This window comes from Salmo trutta, chromosome 10 (genome assembly GCF_901001165.1).
Source record: "Salmo trutta chromosome 10, fSalTru1.1, whole genome shotgun sequence".
Classification (NCBI taxonomy): domain Eukaryota; kingdom Metazoa; phylum Chordata; class Actinopteri; order Salmoniformes; family Salmonidae; genus Salmo; species Salmo trutta.
The window spans coordinates 40,371,018-40,391,144 of record NC_042966.1 but is presented as its reverse complement, the minus strand read 5'-3'; the positions used below and the strand labels follow the sequence as shown (position 1 = coordinate 40,391,144).

At 43.9% G+C, this 20,127-nt stretch overlaps 1 protein-coding gene across 5 annotated transcripts in view; it reads right to left on the bottom strand.

The window, feature by feature from the left end:
- Positions 1–299: 299 nt before the first annotated feature.
- The window catches only part of LOC115201723 (uncharacterized), a 69,108-nt gene continuing 49,280 nt past the window's right edge, over positions 300–20,127 (bottom strand). For 3 of the 5 annotated variants that reach the window (XM_029765569.1, XM_029765571.1, XM_029765572.1), the window contains 8 exons: positions 18,556–18,649; positions 7,875–9,380; positions 7,481–7,768; positions 7,246–7,319; positions 2,158–2,382; positions 1,937–2,066; positions 1,593–1,824; positions 300–1,454 (listed from right to left, as the gene is read on the bottom strand). In XM_029765569.1, the coding sequence (XP_029621429.1) occupies positions 1,192–1,454; positions 1,593–1,824; positions 1,937–2,066; positions 2,158–2,382; positions 7,246–7,319; positions 7,481–7,768; positions 7,875–9,380; positions 18,556–18,649 (2,812 nt within the window). In that variant the 3' untranslated portion in view covers positions 300–1,191. The remainder of the gene's footprint in view (positions 1,455–1,592; positions 1,825–1,936; positions 2,067–2,157; positions 2,383–7,245; positions 7,320–7,480; positions 7,769–7,874; positions 9,381–18,555; positions 18,650–20,127) is intronic. The other 2 variants (XM_029765570.1, XM_029765573.1) reach the window with 2 other exon arrangements.

The following is a 20,127-nucleotide window of genomic DNA, read 5'->3' as shown; positions in this document are numbered from 1 at the left end:
AGCTTGTTCCACCATTGGGGTGCCAGAGCAGCGAACAGTTTTGACTGGGCTGAGCGGGAACTGTGCTTCCGCAGGAGAGGCTGGGTCGTAAGGGACAAGGAGGCAAGCTACTGACAGAGTTAACACCACATAGGCTGTCCAATTCTGATCTTTAACGCAGCCATAGAGACAGATACACACAGAGAGCGAGTGAGAGAGAGAGAGAAGAATCAGAAAGAATGAGCAGATGAAGCTACATTCTGAAGTTTCAATCCTTCACAGAAGATCGTAGAAACGATTGACTGACAAAAACCAAAAGAGAAGTTGTATAACTTTTATTGCTTGACAAACCTAAACAAAACACATATTTTCCACCTGCAGCATTGTAAACATGATCATTTTAATACATTTATTTTTAATACACGAGTGTCAAACTACCAAGTAATACAAATATTCCACAAATATAATTAATTATTAGATTGCATGATATTACTTGACATTAAGTAATTTAAAAAAATTGTTTACATATGTCCATAAAACAAACGTTTCAAATATTTGAGGTATAACACTTGTCTTTATATGGTCAAAAGTGCAAATATGCTTAAAAAAGGCATACCCTGCATTTATTTGGACACTTTGCATATCTATCCTTAAAAAAAATTGCCTATATTCTGTAGAATCAAGTGTCCTGGGGTCCCTGTACAGTGTAAACAACAACAACATCATGAACAGTGAATGAAAAAACACAGCATGGGGAACAGCAGACCAAAAATAAAGTGCACTTCAGAAAGACTCAAATTACATGTGGAAAATGAGATATGAACATTTCATTGAAATCAGTGCATGGAAACTTTGAACAAAACACATCAATATATTCATGTACTCTATGGGCCTGTTTCCTGGACACAGATTTACCCGAGTCCTAGACAAAAGTTGAAATACGAGGAGATTGTCTTTTGAGCATGTTTTTATAAGTCCATGAATCGTCTTAGTCTGTGTTTGGGAAACTGGCCTTTAATAGTGTCATAATAGAGACATTCTCCATGTTGTTGTTTTGAGATGCACTGCACTGCCACCTCGACTGCCACTCAGTGAGAAAACATACACCTTGACTTCCTCTCAATGAGAGTTAGGTACCAGTTCTTCTGTTCAGTCCGGTCCTGTCTAAGCTATAGTTCATTATGGTCTGTCCAGTCCTTGATCAGTGACCATTCAGATGTTTGATAAGTGATTAATCAGACAGGCGGCCTCTGACGAGCAGCTGAAACGTAATTTCCACACTTCGGCCTGCTTCTGCGACGGAGGACATGAATTTGAGGCAGCATACAGGATAGCAGCTTCAGCTACCCTTCCTACCTTCCATAGAGCAGCAGCACCTCTTCTTCCAGGCTGTCCCCTAGGCCTGTCCCACCTCTCTCCCCTGGTCCTCCGGTTCCGAGAGAGGATGATGTCCAGTCGAATTGCCCCACCTAAGACTACAATCGAAATACGTACATTTTGGTGTTCAAAATAAAAATGTATGCTCCAAATAATTTAATTGGTAAACCTAACACGTTTTAGTGTTTTCCTTGACTTTAAATGGACTGCATCAACATGTGGTCTATTTATTTTACCTTCATCACCGGCTCCATCTCCCCCCACACCGGGGGAGCTCCAGGCTCCATCTCCCCCCACACCGGGGGAGCTCCCGACCCCATCTCGTCCTACACCAGTGGAGCTCCCGGCCCAATCTCCGACCATCAAACAGCGGATGTCAGAGCGGCACCGAAGGGACACCCCCTGGAACTGTGCTTGTCGGGACAGCAGGGGGAGGTGGCGCGGAGAAGGGTGGAACACTGCATTCTCCTGCATGAAGGAAGGGATGGATGAATGAATGAATCTGACAAACGTCACGGTGAGAGTGAGGGCACGGCATCTTCCTGCATAAAGGAATACAAATAAAACATAGTTAATGTACCTGCACCAGTCCAAGGTGTGTCTCCGTGAGGAGGAGCTGGGCCCAGGGGTCAGGTCTGGGGTCAGGGGTCGTTGTCACACCAACGGTAGTGTAGAGCAGCAGTCTGACCTCTCCCAGACTAGGCTTCTCTCTGAAAAGACGTAAAATAAAACTTGTTTGTCTTCAGTTCTTATGTGCTATCCTTTCAAGACCAACAAATACTACTACTACAATACTACTACCTGTCCATGTTGCCGTGCAGTAAATACACCAGGTCAGCTAGGGTCTTGTGGAAGTGACCAGACACCCTGGGCCCAGCATCCAGCAGCAGGTCAGGTACCTGGGCCGTCCAGTCCAGAGACAGCTCCATCAGGTCCTCCTTCAGGAAGGGGTGGTGAGCCACTCGCTGGTCCCCAGGGGAGAACACACTCAGCAGGGCCTGGGTGAGGGCCTGGGTAAGGGTCTGGCTGTGGAGGTACAGCAGAGGGTGTAATTGAACATTTGATCAAATGTATTTATTTTATTCAAGCAACACGTCTTAGTAGCAGGCTGCTGTTTATTGTCATGAATCTTGTCTTGGAGGCAGAACTGAGCCATTTCTGCTCGATAAGCCAGCTGCAAAGTCAAAAATCGGCAAACAACTCATGAAAACAAAAATGTTGCTCTTTATTCTTAATTTAAATCAAATCAAAGTGGAACTGACAGCGTTTTAACTACAACGCAGATTTGAAACAAAAACGGACAATCATAATATCAGTGAAAATATACAATTCCCAGTATTGTTTCAAAACCAACTTTATAAAAGAGGTTTAAAAAAAAAAAAAAGGTTCTATTTGACTAAATAATTCCATGACGTACAGTAAAGCATTGGCTCCCGAGTGGCGCAGAAGTCTAAGGCACTTGCATCTCAGTGCTAGAAGAGTCACTACAGACCCTGGTTCGATTCCAGGCTGTATTACAAACGGCCATGATTGGGAGTCCCATAGGGCGGCGCACAATTGGACCAGTGTCATCCGGGTTAGGGTTTGGCCGGGGTAGGCCGTCTTTCTAAATAAGAATTTGTTTTTCACTGACTTGCCTAGTTTGTTGGCAAGGTCGCAGTTGTAAATGAGAACTTGGTCTCAACTGGCCTACCTGGTTAAATAAAAGGTGAAATAAAATAAATGTTAAAAAAATAAATAATTTTAAAAAAAAATTAAAAAAAACTCACTGGTCATCCCCAAAGCCAACACTTCCTTTGGCCGCCTTTCCTTCCAGTTCTCTGCTGCCAAAGACTGGAACTAATTGCAAAAATCACTGAAGCTGGAGACATATCTCCCTCACTAACTTTAAGCATCAGCTATCAGAGCAGCTTACCGATCGCTGCAGCTGTACACAATTCAACTTGCGCTGATTTTGTGTGTCCCATTTACAGCGTGCAGTGGAGGGAAAGTGTGCAGACATACAGTATACCACAGTCCTATCTAGGCTACTAAAATATTGCAGCCTGGCTTCGGTTTTTAAAAGCTGGACAATGAATAAACAAAAAACATAACCTGCATCAAAACACCATGCAAAGGACAAACATGTAGGCCTATTACAGCAACATTAGACCAGTAGCCCAGGCTGACTACTCAATACATTATGAGTGCACCATACAGCAATGCTGCATTCAACTGTACTTTTGAGCCATGTAGTGCACAAGTCAAAAAAATATTTAAGTTTAAAATGTTAAAACACCTTACATTTGTGTTATTTGGACTCATTAAGAGATTTTGATTAGGGTCGCAACATTTTAAGCAGCAAAGGCTAGACAAATATACATTTACCTCGTTTTAATAATGTTAAAATGCTATATTCAGCATCCTATTTGCATACACACACACACACACATATATACACACACACACACACACACACACACACACACACACACACATATATATATACACACACAAAAGTATGTGGACACCCCTTCAAATGAGTGGATTCGGCTATTTCTTTCTTAATATTTTAATCCCTTCATACTAACCATGTCGAGCAAAAAAAGAAAGTGGTCGGACGAATATGTACAATATGGATTCACATGTATAACGGAACGTGATGAGAGTCAGCGTCCTAACTGCATGATTTGCAATGCCAAGTTGAGCAATTCTAGTCTAGCACCGGCAAAACTAAGAGAACACTTCCTTAAGCTGCATGGAGATGGACAATACAAGAACACAACACTCGCTGAATTCAAGGTGAAGAGAGCCAGATTCGATGAAAAGGCTACTCTGCCTGTTCTCGGCTTTGTACCCATCAACAAACCGATCCTCACAGCATCGTACGAAGTTGCTTACCTGATCGCAAAGCAGGGCAAACCACACACCATTGGTGAAACACTCATAAAACCAGCTGTGTTGAAGATGGCGAATATCATGCTGGGAAAAGCGGCTGAAGTTATCCCAAATTCCTCTTTCAAATGACACCATTAGCGACAGAATAGAGGACATGAGCAAAGACATCTTGGATCAAGTAGTTGCAGATCTGATTTCAAGCCCGGCAAAATTCAGCCTTCAACTCGACGAGACCACAGACGTTTCCAATCTAAGCCAGCTTGCTGTATTTGTGCGCTATGTGAAAGACGACGTGATAAAGGAAGATTTTTTATTTTGTAAGCCTCTTACGACAACAACTAAGGCAGCCGATGTGAAGAAACTTGTGGATGACTTCTTCAAAGACAACAATCTTTCGTGGGATATGGTTTCTGCAGTTTGTTCGGACGGAGCTCCAGTCATGCTGGGAAGAAAGTCTGGTTTTGGTGCGCTAGTGAAAGCCGATGCACCACACATCATTGTTACGCATTGTATTCTGCACAGGCATGCGTTGGCAACAAAAACCTTGCCTCCAAAACTGGCAGAAGTATTAAAAATTGTAGTGGAATGCGTGAACTATGTGCGAAATAGTGCTCTGAGGCACCGCATCTTCAGTGAGCTGTGTAAAGAAATGGGCTCTGAATTCGAGGTACTTCTGTACCATTCTAACGTTCGGTGGTTATCCCGGGGACAGGTGCTGAATCGTGTTTTTGCCGTGCGTGTGGAATTAGCCCTGTTTTTGCAAGAGCACCAACATCGTCATGCAGATTGCTTAAAAAATTCTGAGTTCATTCTCATTTTAGCGTACATGGCTGATATCTTCGCAGCTCTCAATCATCTCAATCAACAGATGCAGGGCGGTGGAGTCAACATCATCGAAGCGGAAGAAAACCTGAAGGCTTTTCAAAAAAAGCTACCGTTATGGAAACGACGAACAGAGAACGATAACTTCGCAAACTTTCCCCTGCTGGACGACTGTGTAAGTAAGATCGAAGATGTATCTGGAATCGGAGACATTTCTGTACCCGCGGAATTGAAGCAAGCAATTGCCACGCACTTAGATGAGCTTGCAAAGTCTCTCGATGGATACTTCCCTACAAGAGAGTCATATCCAGCATGGGTGAGACAGCCGTTCACGTTTAGTGTTGAGACACCAAATGTCAATGATGAATACCTCGATGAAATCATTGAAATTCAGCAGAGCCAGGTTCAACAGCAACTCTTCAGAACAACAACGCTCTCAACGTTTTGGTGTCAACAAATGGTAACGTACCCTGTTATTGCTAAGAAAGCTCTGGAGATTTTCATACCGTTTGTTACAACATATCTTTGCGAGCAATCCTTTTCGAGGATGCTGGACATAAAAACGAAGAAAAGGAACAGACTTTGTTGCGAAAATGACATGAGAGTGGCACTTGCCAAGGTGAAGCCGCGCATTTCTGAACTGGTCTCTGAAAGGCAACAGCAGAAGTCACACTGATTTGCAGTAAATATTCATTATTATGTTTTTGTTTTTGTGTGAAAATCATGTTTTAATGGTTTTGTTCTTTGAACACTGATGTTGATGCACGGTTCATTTTGTGCACCAGTAAAATATATACCTATGTTTTGAATTTTATTTTTCCAATTAAGAAGGGTTCGGTGAATGCGCATATGAAACTGGTGGGGGTCAGTACCTCCAACAAGGTTAAGAACCACTGGTCTAGGAGAAGAAAAAAAAACCCATCTCAACCAGGAAGTGGTCAGCCACACAAGCTCACAGAATGAGACCACAGAGTGCTAAAGCACGTAGCGCGCAAACAAATCGTCTCCCCGGGCTAATCACTCGCTACAGAGGTCCAAACGTCAGCATAACAACTGCTCCACATACTTAAGTATAAGGGCCATATTTTTCTAATAAAATAATGGTTTTTACAACAAAAAAACTGCAACCCTTTCTAGCCAAATAGGATATGTCTGGTCCACAAATTTGTTGTATTTTTTCAATATTGAGTTTTGACACCTCTGGGCTAGCGTATTTATGTAGCTAGCTATTTATTTAACAAGCAAAAAAAACACAGAGCTAACGCTAGCTAGCTAACTAGCTGCTGGGAGGATGTCATGTCATTAGAGGAGTTAGTGACTGACCGACTGTGTCTTGTTTACCCATAGACCAGTTCAAAGTGAATGATGGCAGGGCCGTGTGGCAAATGGCTTATTTGCATATAAGCCTAGTGTAGCTCTGATTGGCTATGACGCACTGGTCTACAGACTCCGGAACTTGGACAAGAGATTGTTTTATTTACTGCAGTGTCAATTGTCTAAACGCACATTTTCCTCATTTGATATCGCTAGAGAATTTTCAAACGCCTTACTATACGTCATTCCAAAACATTCTATGAATTTATGAAAACGACCATACCTAAGTGCTCGCTTGTCAGAAAATGTAAATACAAATATCAGTGGAGGCTGGTGAGGGGAGGATGGCTCATAATAATGTCTGGAACGGAGTAAATGGAACGGAATAAAACACATGGAAACCCTGTGTTTGATGTATTTGGTACCATTCCAGTGATTCTGCTCCACTCATTACCACAAGCCCGTCCTCCTCAATTAAGGTGCCGCCAGCCTTCTGTGGTGTATATGAACAGATTTCGATAAGATTTCCTGTTGCTAAAACACTTTCAGTTCCACTTTAAAGTAAGGGTTAGGCATTAGGGTTAGGTTGAAAATCAGACCATGACTTTGTGGCTGTGGCAAATAGTGACCATGCTGTACAGAGCTGCCTCCAGAACGAAGATTCAGGACAATAAATGCAAACCTTCATCTTAGTAGACCACACGAAGACATTAACCTACTTTATAATCTTCTTCTATTCAAGTGCTAACCTACTTTTAAAAACCAAATTAAAAAAATGTGTGACTGATTGGCAATCGATCGTGATCACCTGTCGGCTCCAAGCACCCTTTTGTTTCCACTAGGCTAAAGGATAACAACAGTGGTCCTCTCCTTTACCTGTGGGTGTAGAGAGTCAGGACACTCTCCTCAGTGGAGGCTGTGAGACGAAGACTCTGACCGCCAAAACCCACCTAGATGGATATTTAGGTAGAAAATTCTAGATGATACTACTGATGATAAAGATGAGGATAAATATAATTAATAACAAAAGAAAATAGGTACATTATTTAATTGGTAGAACAATAAAATATACATATTTTTTTCAAAAAAAAAAAAAAAAAAAAAGACCTACCTGGATCTCCTTGATCTGCAGCAGGGGGAGGTGGTGGAACACTGTCAGAGGCGTGGTCTGATCGTGCATGTCAGGGTCAAGAGTCAGGGCGTAGAGGCAGGACTCCAATAGGAGGACGAGGGAAGGGTGTGGGTGGGGCTGGCTGCAGTTGGCCACGCCCAGCCAGTAGAGAGCCAGTAGTCTCTGAGAAGTGAAGACAGAGGGGAGAACGGACTGGAGACAACCCAGGAGGGTGGACACGGGAAGGGACTGGAGTAAAACCAGAGCCCCTGGGAACTCCACCAGTCTCTGAGAGAAAGAACGACATTTGGTTTATTTTAATAAAGCAACATGGAAGGCTGAATGATTTGGATTCACTTTGTACATTTCATAATATGAATGACTAAAAACACACCTGGTAATATACCCGGACACCCTCAGTCCACTGCTTCTCCTGCCCAGAAACAGAGCTCTTCTCTGGACCTGTAGACCTGGCGTTGTCCCCCTGCTCTTGAGGGGACTGTGGCGTGCTGCCATTGGCTCCGTCGGTGACACACTGTGGGTCCTCAGCCATCTTGATCTGGTCCTCTGGTGACCACAGCTCCTCCTTGGATGTAATCTGTACCTCTGACGTAGATGGAGCCTCCTGTCTGCCTTCCGGCTCCGGAGTCCACTCCAGTTCTCGGATGGGATTCTGTTCCCCTGTTCTCCAATCCACTTCTTTACCAGTGTTCTGTTTATGTGGGAACTCAGTGGCATTCTGGGCTGGGTACAGGCTTGGTGCTGGGCCGAAGATAGTATTGTAGGTTGTAAGAAGGAGCAGGTTCATTTTTGGTGCGGTGTTAAGGTCAATAGCTCTCTGCTGTATTCCAGTTGACTCCACTTGCTGAAGATCCTGAGTGAGCTCAATGGGAATGCTCCTGAAGTCCTGAAGAGTTAGCTCGGTGCTTATGTGTTGCACCAATGGCAGCTCACTGCCTATAGAGAATACCTGACTGTCTTTAACATAGGAGAACATGTGACTCTCTCTGACCAATGAGAAGACCTGGCTGTCTTTGACCACTGACAGCACCAGACTCTCCCTCACCATTGAGACAACCTGACTGGGCCAACTGGAGCAGGCTCGTCCACCATCTCCAGGCTGCAGATCTCCTGTACTGTCCCAGAACTGCTGCAGGACTCTCGGCAGGGAGCTGTGGAGGAGACGCCACGTGCCCGGGAACATCCAGGAGACCCCACTGCTGACCACAGAACCCATCCCAGAGATAGAGCTCTCTTCCCCCAGAGAATCTAGCTCATGCTCCACCCCAAGCCCAGAGATCTGGGATACCCTTCTAACCAGAGCACCCAGCCCGGAAGCAGAGAACTGGCTCTCATCCTGCGCCTCCTCACCCCTAGACACGCTGCTAACCAGAGAACCCAGCCTAAAGCCCTGCTCAACCTCCTCCTCCCTCCTAGCCCCAGTCTGGGTCTCCTCCTTGTAATCGTCTCCGTAGCCTTCCACCGTGGACTTGGATAGATTCATCATGCAACGACTGAACTGGCCCTGCAACGCGGCTAGCGGTAGGCCGCGTACCGCCTGGCTGCGTCTGTGTCTGTCCAGCCGGGAGGCTGTGTGTTCGGTCTGGTTGTGGGTCTGTGCGTTGAGCTGGGACAGAGAGGCAGTATGTTTGTCAAACCGAGAGATCTGTGTGTATGTTGAGCTGCTGCTGGCCAGAGGGAAGTGTCCGTGGTGCGTTCCTTCCTCTGTTCCTCTGTCGTCTCCTGTCTGCAGGTGGGATACAACAGCACCTAATGAGGTCCCTGCAGGGCCACTGTAACAGGCTCCGGCCTTGTACAGTCTCCTGCTGCGGCCGTCAGAAGAGAGACCTGACAGGACACCTGGGCTCTTGTTAGGCCCCACAGTACACCCATCAGCCTGCTGGACCAGAGAGAGGACAGGTATCTGCTGAAGGGCCCGGTCCCCAGGCAAGGCCTCCTCTCCCCCATCTCTAGGCAGAGGTAGTGCTCCCTCCCATCACCTCTCAGACAACACCCTCCTGTTCATGATTGAACACCCTCATCCTCCCTCCATTCTCCTCCACCACTCCCCTCCATCCTCAACCACTCCCCTCCATCCTCCCCCATCCTCCTCCACTCCATCCTCCTCCACTCCATCCTCCCCCACTCCATCCTCCCCCACTCCATCCTCCCCTCCCTCATCCTCGATAAAATCACTTCTGTTTCATGTTTCTATTGTTAGGCCAAGAAACAAGTAACAAAAAACGAATTTTAGAGTAAAAGAACGGATGAAAAAAAAGCCATAGTTAACCCACGTTGTTAATTGAAAAAGGACTCAGCCATGGCATTGCCAAACTTGTTTTCTCCTGTATAAATAGCATGCTTCAAATTGACAAGCCAAAGGAGTGAGGAAGGCAAGAGGGGAGAAACTAACGTCTTGAAGTGATCTGTGTACAGCGTGCCTTCACAAAACGTTAGTCGTTTTCTGAGGAGGGCTCTAAGGTGGGCTCATTAAAAAAAGGTAACAGGTTTGAAATATTAAACTAAGAAAACAAGCCATGGCATTTCATGCTCCATAAAAGTCTGTATTTAGACGTATGCGAGATTGCGTGCCCAAACAATACGGACATCTGCACACTAAGATACAATTTATAATGCATGCCCAATACATACCGCCAAACATGGATAGTGGATTACACCCCCCCCCCCCCAAATTCGGAAAATATTCAGACCCCTTGACTTCTTCCACATTGTTACATTACAGCCTTAAAAGAAATAAAAAATTGATAACATTTTTCACCCCCTCAATCAACACACGACAAAGCAAAAACAGGTAAAAAATAAATAAATAATAATAATAATAATAATTAAATATCACATTTACTTACGTACATAACCCAACCATAAGCCATGGATTACAGGCAACATTCGCACTAAGCTAAAGGGTAGAGCTGCCGCTTTCAAGGTGCGGGTCTCTAACCCGGAAGCTTACAAGAAATCCTGCTATGCCCTGCAACAAACCCTCAAACAGGCAAAGCATCAATACAGGGCTAAGATTCAATCATACTACACCGGCTCCGACGCTCGTCTTATGTGGCAGGGCTTGCAAACTATTACAGACTACAAAGGGAAGCACAGCTGCGAGCTGCCCAGTGACACAAGCCTACCAGAAGAGCTAAATCACTTATATGCACGCTTTGAGGCAAGCAACACTGAGGCATGCATGAGAGCATCAGCTGTTCCGGATGACTGTGTGATCACGCTCTCCGTAGCCGATATGAGTAAGACCTTTAAACAGGTCAAAATTCACAAGGCTGCGGGGCCAGATGGATTACCAGGACGTGTGCTCCGGGCATGTGCTGACCAACTGGCAGGTGTCTTCACTGACATTTTCAACATGTCCCTGATTGAGTGTAACACCAACATGTTTCAAGCAGACCACCATAGTCCCTGTGCCCAAGAACACAAAGGCAACCTGCCTAAATGACTACAGACCCGTAGCACTCACGTCCGTAACCATGAAGTGCTTTGAAAGGTTGGTAATGGCTCACAACAACAGCATTATCCCAGAAACCCTAGACCCACTCCAATTTACATACCATCCAAACAGATCCACAGATAATGCAATCTCTATAGCACTCCACACTGCCCTTTCCCACCTGGACAAAAGGAACACTTATGTGAGATTGCTATTCATTGACTACAGCTCAGCGTTCAACACCATAGTACCCTCAAAGCTCATCACTAAGCTGAGGAACCTGGGACTAAACACCTCCCTCTGCAACTGGATCCTGGACTTCCTGATGGGCCGCCCCCAGGTGGTGAGGGTAGGTAGCAAAACATCTGCCACGCTGATCCTCAACACTGGAGCTCCACAGGGGTGCGTGCTCAGTCGCCTCCAGTACTCCCTGTTCACCCACGAATGCATGGCCAGGCACGACTCCAACACCATCATTAAGTTTGCAGACGACACAACAGTGGTAGGCCTGATCACAGACAACGACGAGACAGCCTATAGGGAGGTGGTCAGAGACCTGGCCGTGTGGTGCCAGAATAACAACCTATCCCTCAACGTAACCAAGACTACGGAGATGATTGTGGACTACAGGAAAAGGAGGACCGATCACGCCCCCATTCTCATCAACTGGGCTGTAGTGGAGCAGGTTGAGAGCTTCAAGTTCCTTGGTGTCCACATCACCAACAAACTAGAATGGTCCAAACACACCAAGACAGTTGTGAAGAGGGCACGACAAAGCCTATTCCCCCTCAGGAAACTAAAAAGATTTGGCATGGGTCCTGAGATCCTTAAAAGGTTCTACAGCTGCAACATCGAGAGCATCCTGACTGGTTGCATCACTGCTTGGTACGGCAATTGCTCGGCCTGACCGCAAGGCACTACAGAGGGTAGTGCGTACAGCCCAGTACATCACTGGGGCTAAGCTGCCTGTCATCCAGGACCTCTACACAAGGCGGTGTCAGAGGAAGGCCCTAAAAATTGTCAAAGACCCCAGCCACCCCAGTCCGACTGTTCTCTCTACTACCGCATGGCAAGCGGTACCGGATTGCCAAGTCTAGGACAAAAAGGCTTCAACAGTTTTTACCCCCAAGCCATAAGACTCCTGAACAGGTAATCAAATGGCTACCCCGGACTATTCGCATTGTGTACCCCCCAACCCCTCTTTTTAACGCTGCTGCTACTCTGTTGACCATATATGCATAGTCACTTTAACTTTACATTCATGTACATACTACCTCAATTGGGCCGACCAACCAGTGCCCCCGCACATTGGCTAACCGAACTATCTGCATTGTGTCCCACCACCCACCAACCCCTCTTTTACACTACTGCTACTCTCTGTTCATCATATATGCATAGTCACTTTAACCATATCTACATGTACATACTACCTCAATCAGCCTGACTAACCGGTGTCTGTATGTAGCCTCGCTACTTTTATAGCCTCTCTACTGTATATAGCCTCTCTACTGTATATAGCCTCTCTACTATATATAGCCTCTCTACTGTATATAGCCTCTCTACTATATACAGCCTCTCTACTGTATATAGCCTCTCTACTGTATATAGCCTCTCTACTGTATATAGCCTCTCTACTGTATATAGCCTCTCTACTGTATATAGCCTCTCTACTGTATATAGCCTCTCTACTGTATATAGCCTCTCTACTGTATATAGCCTCGCTACTGTATATAGCCTCTACTGTATATAGCCTGTCTACTGTATATAGCCTGTCTACTGTATATAGCCTCTCTACTGTATATAGCCTCTCTACTGTATATAGCCCCTCTACTGTATATAGCCCCTCTACTGTATATAGCCCCTCTACTGTATATAGCCCCTCTACTGTATATAGCCCCTCTACTGTATATAGCCCCTCTACTGTATATAGCCCCTCTACTGTATATAGCCCCTCTACTGTATATAGCCCCTCTACTGTATATAGCCCCTCTACTGTATATAGCCCCTCTACTGTATATAGCCCCTCTACTGTATATAGCCCCTCTACTGTATATAGCCCCTCTACTGTATATAGCCCCGCTACTGTATATAGCCTCGCTACTGTATATAGCCTCTCTACTGTATATAGCCTCTCTACTGTATATAGCCTCTCTACTGTATATAGCCTCTCTACTGTATATAGCCTCTCTACTGTATATAGCCTCGCTACTGTATATAGCCTCGCTACTGTATATAGCCTCGCTACTGTATATAGCCTCTCTACTGTATATAGCCTCTCTACTGTATATAGCCTCTCTACTGTATATAGCCTCTCTACTGTATATAGCCTCTCTACTGTATATAGCCTCGCTACTGTATATAGCCTCTACTATATATAGCCTCTACTGTATATAGCCTCTCTACTGTATATAGCCTCTCTACTGTATATAGCCTCTCTACTGTATATAGCCCCTCTACTGTATATAGCCCCTCTACTGTATATAGCCCCTCTACTGTATATAGCCCCTCTACTGTATATAGCCCCTCTACTGTATATAGCCCCTCTACTGTATATAGCCTCGCTACTGTATATAGCCTCTCTACTGTATATAGCCTCGCTACTGTATATAGCCTCTCTACTGTTTATAGCCTCTCTACTGTTTATAGCCTCTCTACTGTATATAGCCTCGCTACTGTATATAGCCTCTCTACTATATATAGCCTCTATATATAGCCTCTCTACTGTATATAGCCTCGCTACTGTATATAGCCTCTCTACTATATATAGCCTCTCTACTGTATATAGCCTCTCTACTGTATATAGCCTCTCTACTGTATATAGCCTCTCTACTGTAAATAGCCTCTCTACTATATATAACCTCGCTACTGTATATAGCCTCTCTACTATATATAGCCTCTCTACTGTATATAGCCTCTCTACTGTATATAGCCTCTCTACTGTAAATAGCCTCTACTATATATATCCTCTCTACTGTATATAGCCTCTCTACTGTATATAGCCTCTCTACTGTATATAGCCTGTCTACTGTATATAGCCTCTCTACTGTATATAGCCTCTCTACTGTATATAGCCTCGCTACTGTATATAGCCTCTCTACTGTATATAGCCTCTCTACTGTATATAGCCTCTCTACTGTATATAGCCTCTCTACTGTATATAGCCTCTCTACTGTATATAGCCTCTCTACTGTATATAGCCTCTCTACTGTATATAGCCTCTCTACTGTTATAGCCTGTCTACTGTTATAGCCTGTCTACTATATATAGCCTGTCTACTATATATAGCCTCGCTACTGTATATAGCCTCTCTACTGTATATAGCCTGTCTACTGTATATAGCCTCTCTACTGTATATAGCCTCTCTACTGTATATAGCCTCTCTACTGTATATAGCCTCTCTACTGTATATAGCCTCTCTACTGTATATAGCCTCTCTACTGTATATAGCCTCTCTACTGTATATAGCCTCTCTACTGTATATAGCCTCTCTACTGTATATAGCCCCTCTACTGTATATAGCCCCTCTACTGTATATAGCCCCTCTACTGTATATAGCCCCTCTACTGTATATAGCCCCTCTACTGTATATAGCCTCTCTACTGTATATAGCCTCTCTACTGTATATAGCCTCTCTACTGTATATAGCCTCTCTACTGTATATAGCCCCTCTACTGTATATAGCCTCTCTACTGTATATAGCCCCTCTACTGTATATAGCCCCTCTACTGTATATAGCCTCGCTACTGTATATAGCCTCGCTACTGTATATAGCCTCGCTACTGTATATAGCCTCGCTACTGTATATAGCCTCGCTACTGTATATAGCCTCGCTACTGTTTATAGCCTCGCTACTGTTTATAGCCTCTCTACTGTTTATAGCCTCTCTACTGTTTATAGCCTCTCTACTGTATATAGCCTCGCTACTGTATATAGCCTCTCTACTGTATATAGCCTCTCTACTGTATATAGCCTCTCTACTATATATAGCCTCTCTACTGTATATAGCCTCTCTACTGTATATAGCCTCGCTACTGTATATAGCCTCGCTACTGTATATAGCCTCGCTACTGTATATAGCCTCTCTACTGTATATAGCCTCTCTACTGTTTATAGCCTCTCTACTGTATATAGCCTCGCTACTGTATATAGCCTCTACTATATATAGCCTCTACTATATATAGCCTCTCTACTGTATATAGCCTCGCTACTATATATAGCCTCTCTACTATATATAGCCTCTCTACTGTATATAGCCTCTCTACTGTATATAGCCTCTCTACTGTAAATAGCCTCTCTACTATATATAACCTCTACTGTATATAGCCTCTCTACTGTATATAGCCTCGCTACTGTATATAGCCTCTCTACTGTATATAGCCTCTCTACTGTATATAGCCTCTCTACTGTATATAGTCTCTCTACTGTATATAGTCTCTCTACTGTTATAGCCTCTCTACTGTATATAGTCTCTCTACTGTTATAGCCTCTCTACTATATATAGCCTCTCTACTGTATATAGCCTCGCTACTGTATATAGCCTCTCTACTGTAAATAGCCTCTCTACTGTATATAGCCTGTCTACTGTATATAGCCTCTCTACTGTATATAGCCTCTCTACTGTATATAGCCTCTCTACTGTATATAGCCTCTCTACTGTATATAGCCTCTCTACTGCATCTCTACTGTATATAGCCCCGCTACTGTATATAGCCTCGCTACTGTATATAGCCTCTCTACTGTATATAGCCTCTCTACTGTATATAGCCTCGCTACTGTATATAGCCTCGCTACTGTATATAGCCTCTCTACTGTATATAGCCTCTCTACTGTATATAGCCTCTCTACTGTATATAGCCTCTCTACTGTATATAGCCTCTCTACTGTATATAGCCTCTCTACTGTATATAGCCTCTCTACTGTATATAGCCTCTCTACTGTATATAGCCTCTCTACTGTATATAGCCTCGCTACTGTATATAACCTCGCTACTGTATATAACCTCGCTACTGTATATAACCTCGCTACTGTATATAGCCTCTCTACTGTATATAGCCTCTCTACTGTATATAGCCTCTCTACTGTATATAGCCTCGCTACTGTATATAGCCTCGCTACTGTATATAGCCTCTCTACTGTATATAGCCTCTACTGTATATAGCCTGTCTTTTTACTGATGTTTTATTTATTTACTTACTTACCTATTGATCACCTAACACCTTTTTTGCACTATTGGTTAAGGGCTTGTAAGTAAACATTTCACTGTGAGGTCTACTACACCTGTTGTATTCAGCATTTCACTGTAAGGTCTACTACACCTGTTGTATTCAGCATTTCACTGTAAGGTCTACACCTGTTGTATTCAGCATTTCACTGTAAGGTCTACTACACCTGTTGTATTCAGCATTTCACTGTGAGGTCTACTACACCTGTTGTATTCAGCATTTCACTGTGAGGTCTACTACACCTGTTGTATTCAGCATTTCACTGTGAGGTCTACTACACCTGTTGTATTCAGCATTTCACTGTGAGGTCTACTACACCTGTTGTATTCAGCATTTCACTGTAAGGTCTACTACACCTGTTGTATTCAGCATTTCACTGTGAGGTCTACTACAACCTGTTGTATTCAGCATTTCACTGTAAGGTCTACTACACCTGTTGTATTCAGCATTTCACTGTAAGGTCTACTACACCTGTTGTATTCAGCATTTCACTGTAAGGTCTACTACACCTGTTGTATTCAGCATTTCACTGTAAGGTCTACTACACCTGTTGTATTCAGCATTTCACTGTAAGGTCTACTACACCTGTTGTATTCAGCATTTCACTGTGAGGTCTACTACACCTGTTGTATTCAGCATCTCACTGTAAGGTCTACTACACCTGTTGTATTCAGCATCTCACTGTGAGGTCTACTACACCTGTTGTATTCAGCATTTCACTGTAAGGTCTACTACACCTGTTGTATTCAGCATTTCACTGTAAGGTCTACACCGGTTGTATTCAGCATTTCACTGAGGTCTACTACACCTGTTGTATTCAGCATTTCACTGTAAGGTCTACACCGGTTGTATTCGGCGCACGTGACAAATAAACTTTGATTTGATACCCTTTAAATCAGTACTTTGCTGAAGCACTGTTGGCAGCGACTACAGGCTCGAATCTTCTGGGGTATGACGCTAGTGGTTAAAGCGTTGAGCCAGTAACCGTAAGGTTGCTGGATCAAATCCCCAAGGTGACAAAGTAAAAATGTCTTTCTTCCCCGGGCGCCGAAAAGACGTGGATGTCGATTAAGGCAGCCCCCCCGACCTCTCTGATTGAGGGGTTGGGTTAAATGTGGAAGACACATTACAGTTGGACATCTGACTAGTTATCCCCCTTTCCCTTTTACAAGCTTGGCACACTTGTATTTGTAGAGTTTCTCCCATTCTTCTCTGCAGATCGTGTCAGGTTGGACGGGGAGCATCGCTGCACAGCTATTTTCAGGTCTCTCCAAAGATGTTCAACCGTGTTCAAGTCTGGGCTCTGGCTGGGCCACTCAAGGACATTCAGATACTTGTCCCAGTCGGAGGTCCTGAGCGCTCTTCATCAAGGATCGCTCTGTATTTTGCTCCGTTCATCTTTCCCTCGATCCTGACTCGTCTCCCTGTCCCTACCGCTGAAAAACATCCCCACAGCATGACGCTGCCACCACCATGCTTCACCGTTGGGATGGTGCCAGGTTTCCTCCAGATGTGACGCTTAGCATTCAGGACAAAGAGTTCAATCTTGGTTTCATCAGACCAGAAAATCTTTTCTCCACAGAGGAACTTTGGAGCTCTGTCAGAGTGACCATTGGGTTCTTGGTCACTTCCCTGACCAAGGCCCTTCTTCCCGGTTTGCTCAATTTGGCCAGGCGGCTCTAGGAAGAGTCTTGGTTATTCCAAACTTCTCCCATTTAAGAATGATGATGGAGGCCACTGTGTTCTTGAGGACCTTCAATGCTGCAGAAATGTTTTGGTATCCTTCCCCAGATCTGTGACTCGACACAATCCTGTCTCGGAGCTCTACAGACAATTCCTTCGACCTCATAGCTTGGTTTTTGCTCTGACATGCACTGCCAACTGCAGAACTTTATATAGACAGGTGTGTGCCTTTCCAAATCTTGTCCAATCAGTTGAATTTACCACAGGTGGACTCCAATCAAGTTGTAGAAACAGCTCAAGGATGATCAATGGAAACAGGATGCACCGGCATTCAATTTCGAGTCTCATAGCAAAGGGTCTGAATACTTATTTACATAAGTATAAAACATTCGCAAAAATTGCTAAAAACCTGTTTTCGCTTTGTCATTATAGGGTATTGTGAGTAGATTGATGAGGGAAAAAATGCATTTATTCAATTTTAGAGTAAGGCTGTAACGTAACAAAATATGGGGGTCTGAATACTTTGAGTGTACTGTACACACACATTAACATAAAACCATATTTCACCTTCATGTTTAACTTTCATCAGGAAAACAATAGGTGAAAATGTGCCCCAATGTTAGCTAGTAAAAGTTACCTGTCCACTTGCACAGTATCCATTCAGATGAGTGTAGGCTGTATACGAGTGTGTGTGTGTGTGTGTGTTTACGTACCATTACCGTACAGGTCTGTAATGGAGAAGAGAGCACAGAGCTCCTCTGTTGTCTAGTGTCTCCATTCAGTCCTGCTACAGCTAGCATATCCATCCTGTTGGAGGAGGCAGCAGTTAAACCAGAGGATTTAAATAATACATTTGTTATTCTAAAAAAAAAAAAAAAAAATTCAGGGACAAAAAAAACAACTACTTGTTTTAAATTATATTTAGGGTGGCCAATCCCCTTAAAGTCAACTCCTTTTGATGAGAGCCCTATGGGAGACACATAGCAGTTGGGTTTATGTTCAAATAACCTGCTGGCATCAACTCTTTTTTTCCCAAAAAGCTATTTTATAGAGGGTAAAATACAAGACAATAAATGGGGCACAAAACTCATCTATTAAAACACACTAATACATTGAGCCCTAGCCAAGTCTGCTGTCACAACATCTTGAGCTGTATGTTTGGTTTCATTCAGTGTTCTCTCCTAACCCCCCCCCCGAGCACCCTAGGATAAAGTGTACATTCTAAATGTCACCCTATATAGTGCACTACTTTTGACCAGGGCCCTGTGGCACCCTATTCCCTATGTAGTACACTACTTTTTACTAGGGCTCTATGGCACCCTATTCCCTATGTAGTACACTACTTCTGACCAGGTCCCATAGGGAATCGGGTGCCACTTGGGACACGACCACAGTACTTTATGTTAATCCTTCAAATCTACATAGCCATTTTGTTTCATTTCACAGCAAGTTAAGTGTCTGCTAATCTTTATCCAGACAATGGGATTGTTTGCTATTCATAGCTGTTCAACATCTAAGTGTGTGCGTGTGTTTTCAAATCTGATCGTTAAAACAGATGGCACGCCAACTGATGCTATCACCACTTACAGTCACACAGAAAGGGCTACAGACTTGATATTTCATTTCAAAATTAATTAGTGATATTTAATTTCAAAATTGGTTTAAAAAAAAAAAAAAAAAATTAAATCAGGTTAATGGTTAGTTTTAGATTCTGGCTCATAAGAAAGGTCTGTATAGCCATTCCCCATTCTTACTGCCGCCCTAATAAACTACCCGTCTAAAAACAGGAAGTCAGGTGGGAAACTACTGTCGTCACACTAGACCATTGTGTTCAAAACTACACGTGGCAAAGAATTGACGTCTTTTCTCTCTCTCTGTCTGTTTAGCAGTGAGACGGTCAGCTAAAATGGCCATTAAAAAGGAGTGTAGGACGGGTCATATATCCATCTGCTCTTACTGCCAGGACGCGACAGTCTGTGCTGCTACTCCTGGGCTGAGAGAACTGAACCATCTAGTCAGAGATGGTCTTGGACGGGTCAAACTAATAAAAAAAAGGTAAAGGCGCCGTCTAAAGAGGGGCCACTGATCGCTGTCTCTCTGACCATTTGTATTTATTATGGATCCCCATTAGTTCCTGCCAAAGAGATGATTGTGGACTACAGGAAAAAAATTGCTTTTTCCAACGCTGAGCGCCGGCCTAATCTGCTCTTGCTGATCAAAACCTTTTTTTGAGTGCTGCTTTAACCAATGGCTGTGCTGTGTAGGTCCTACAGTGGCAGTTCCAG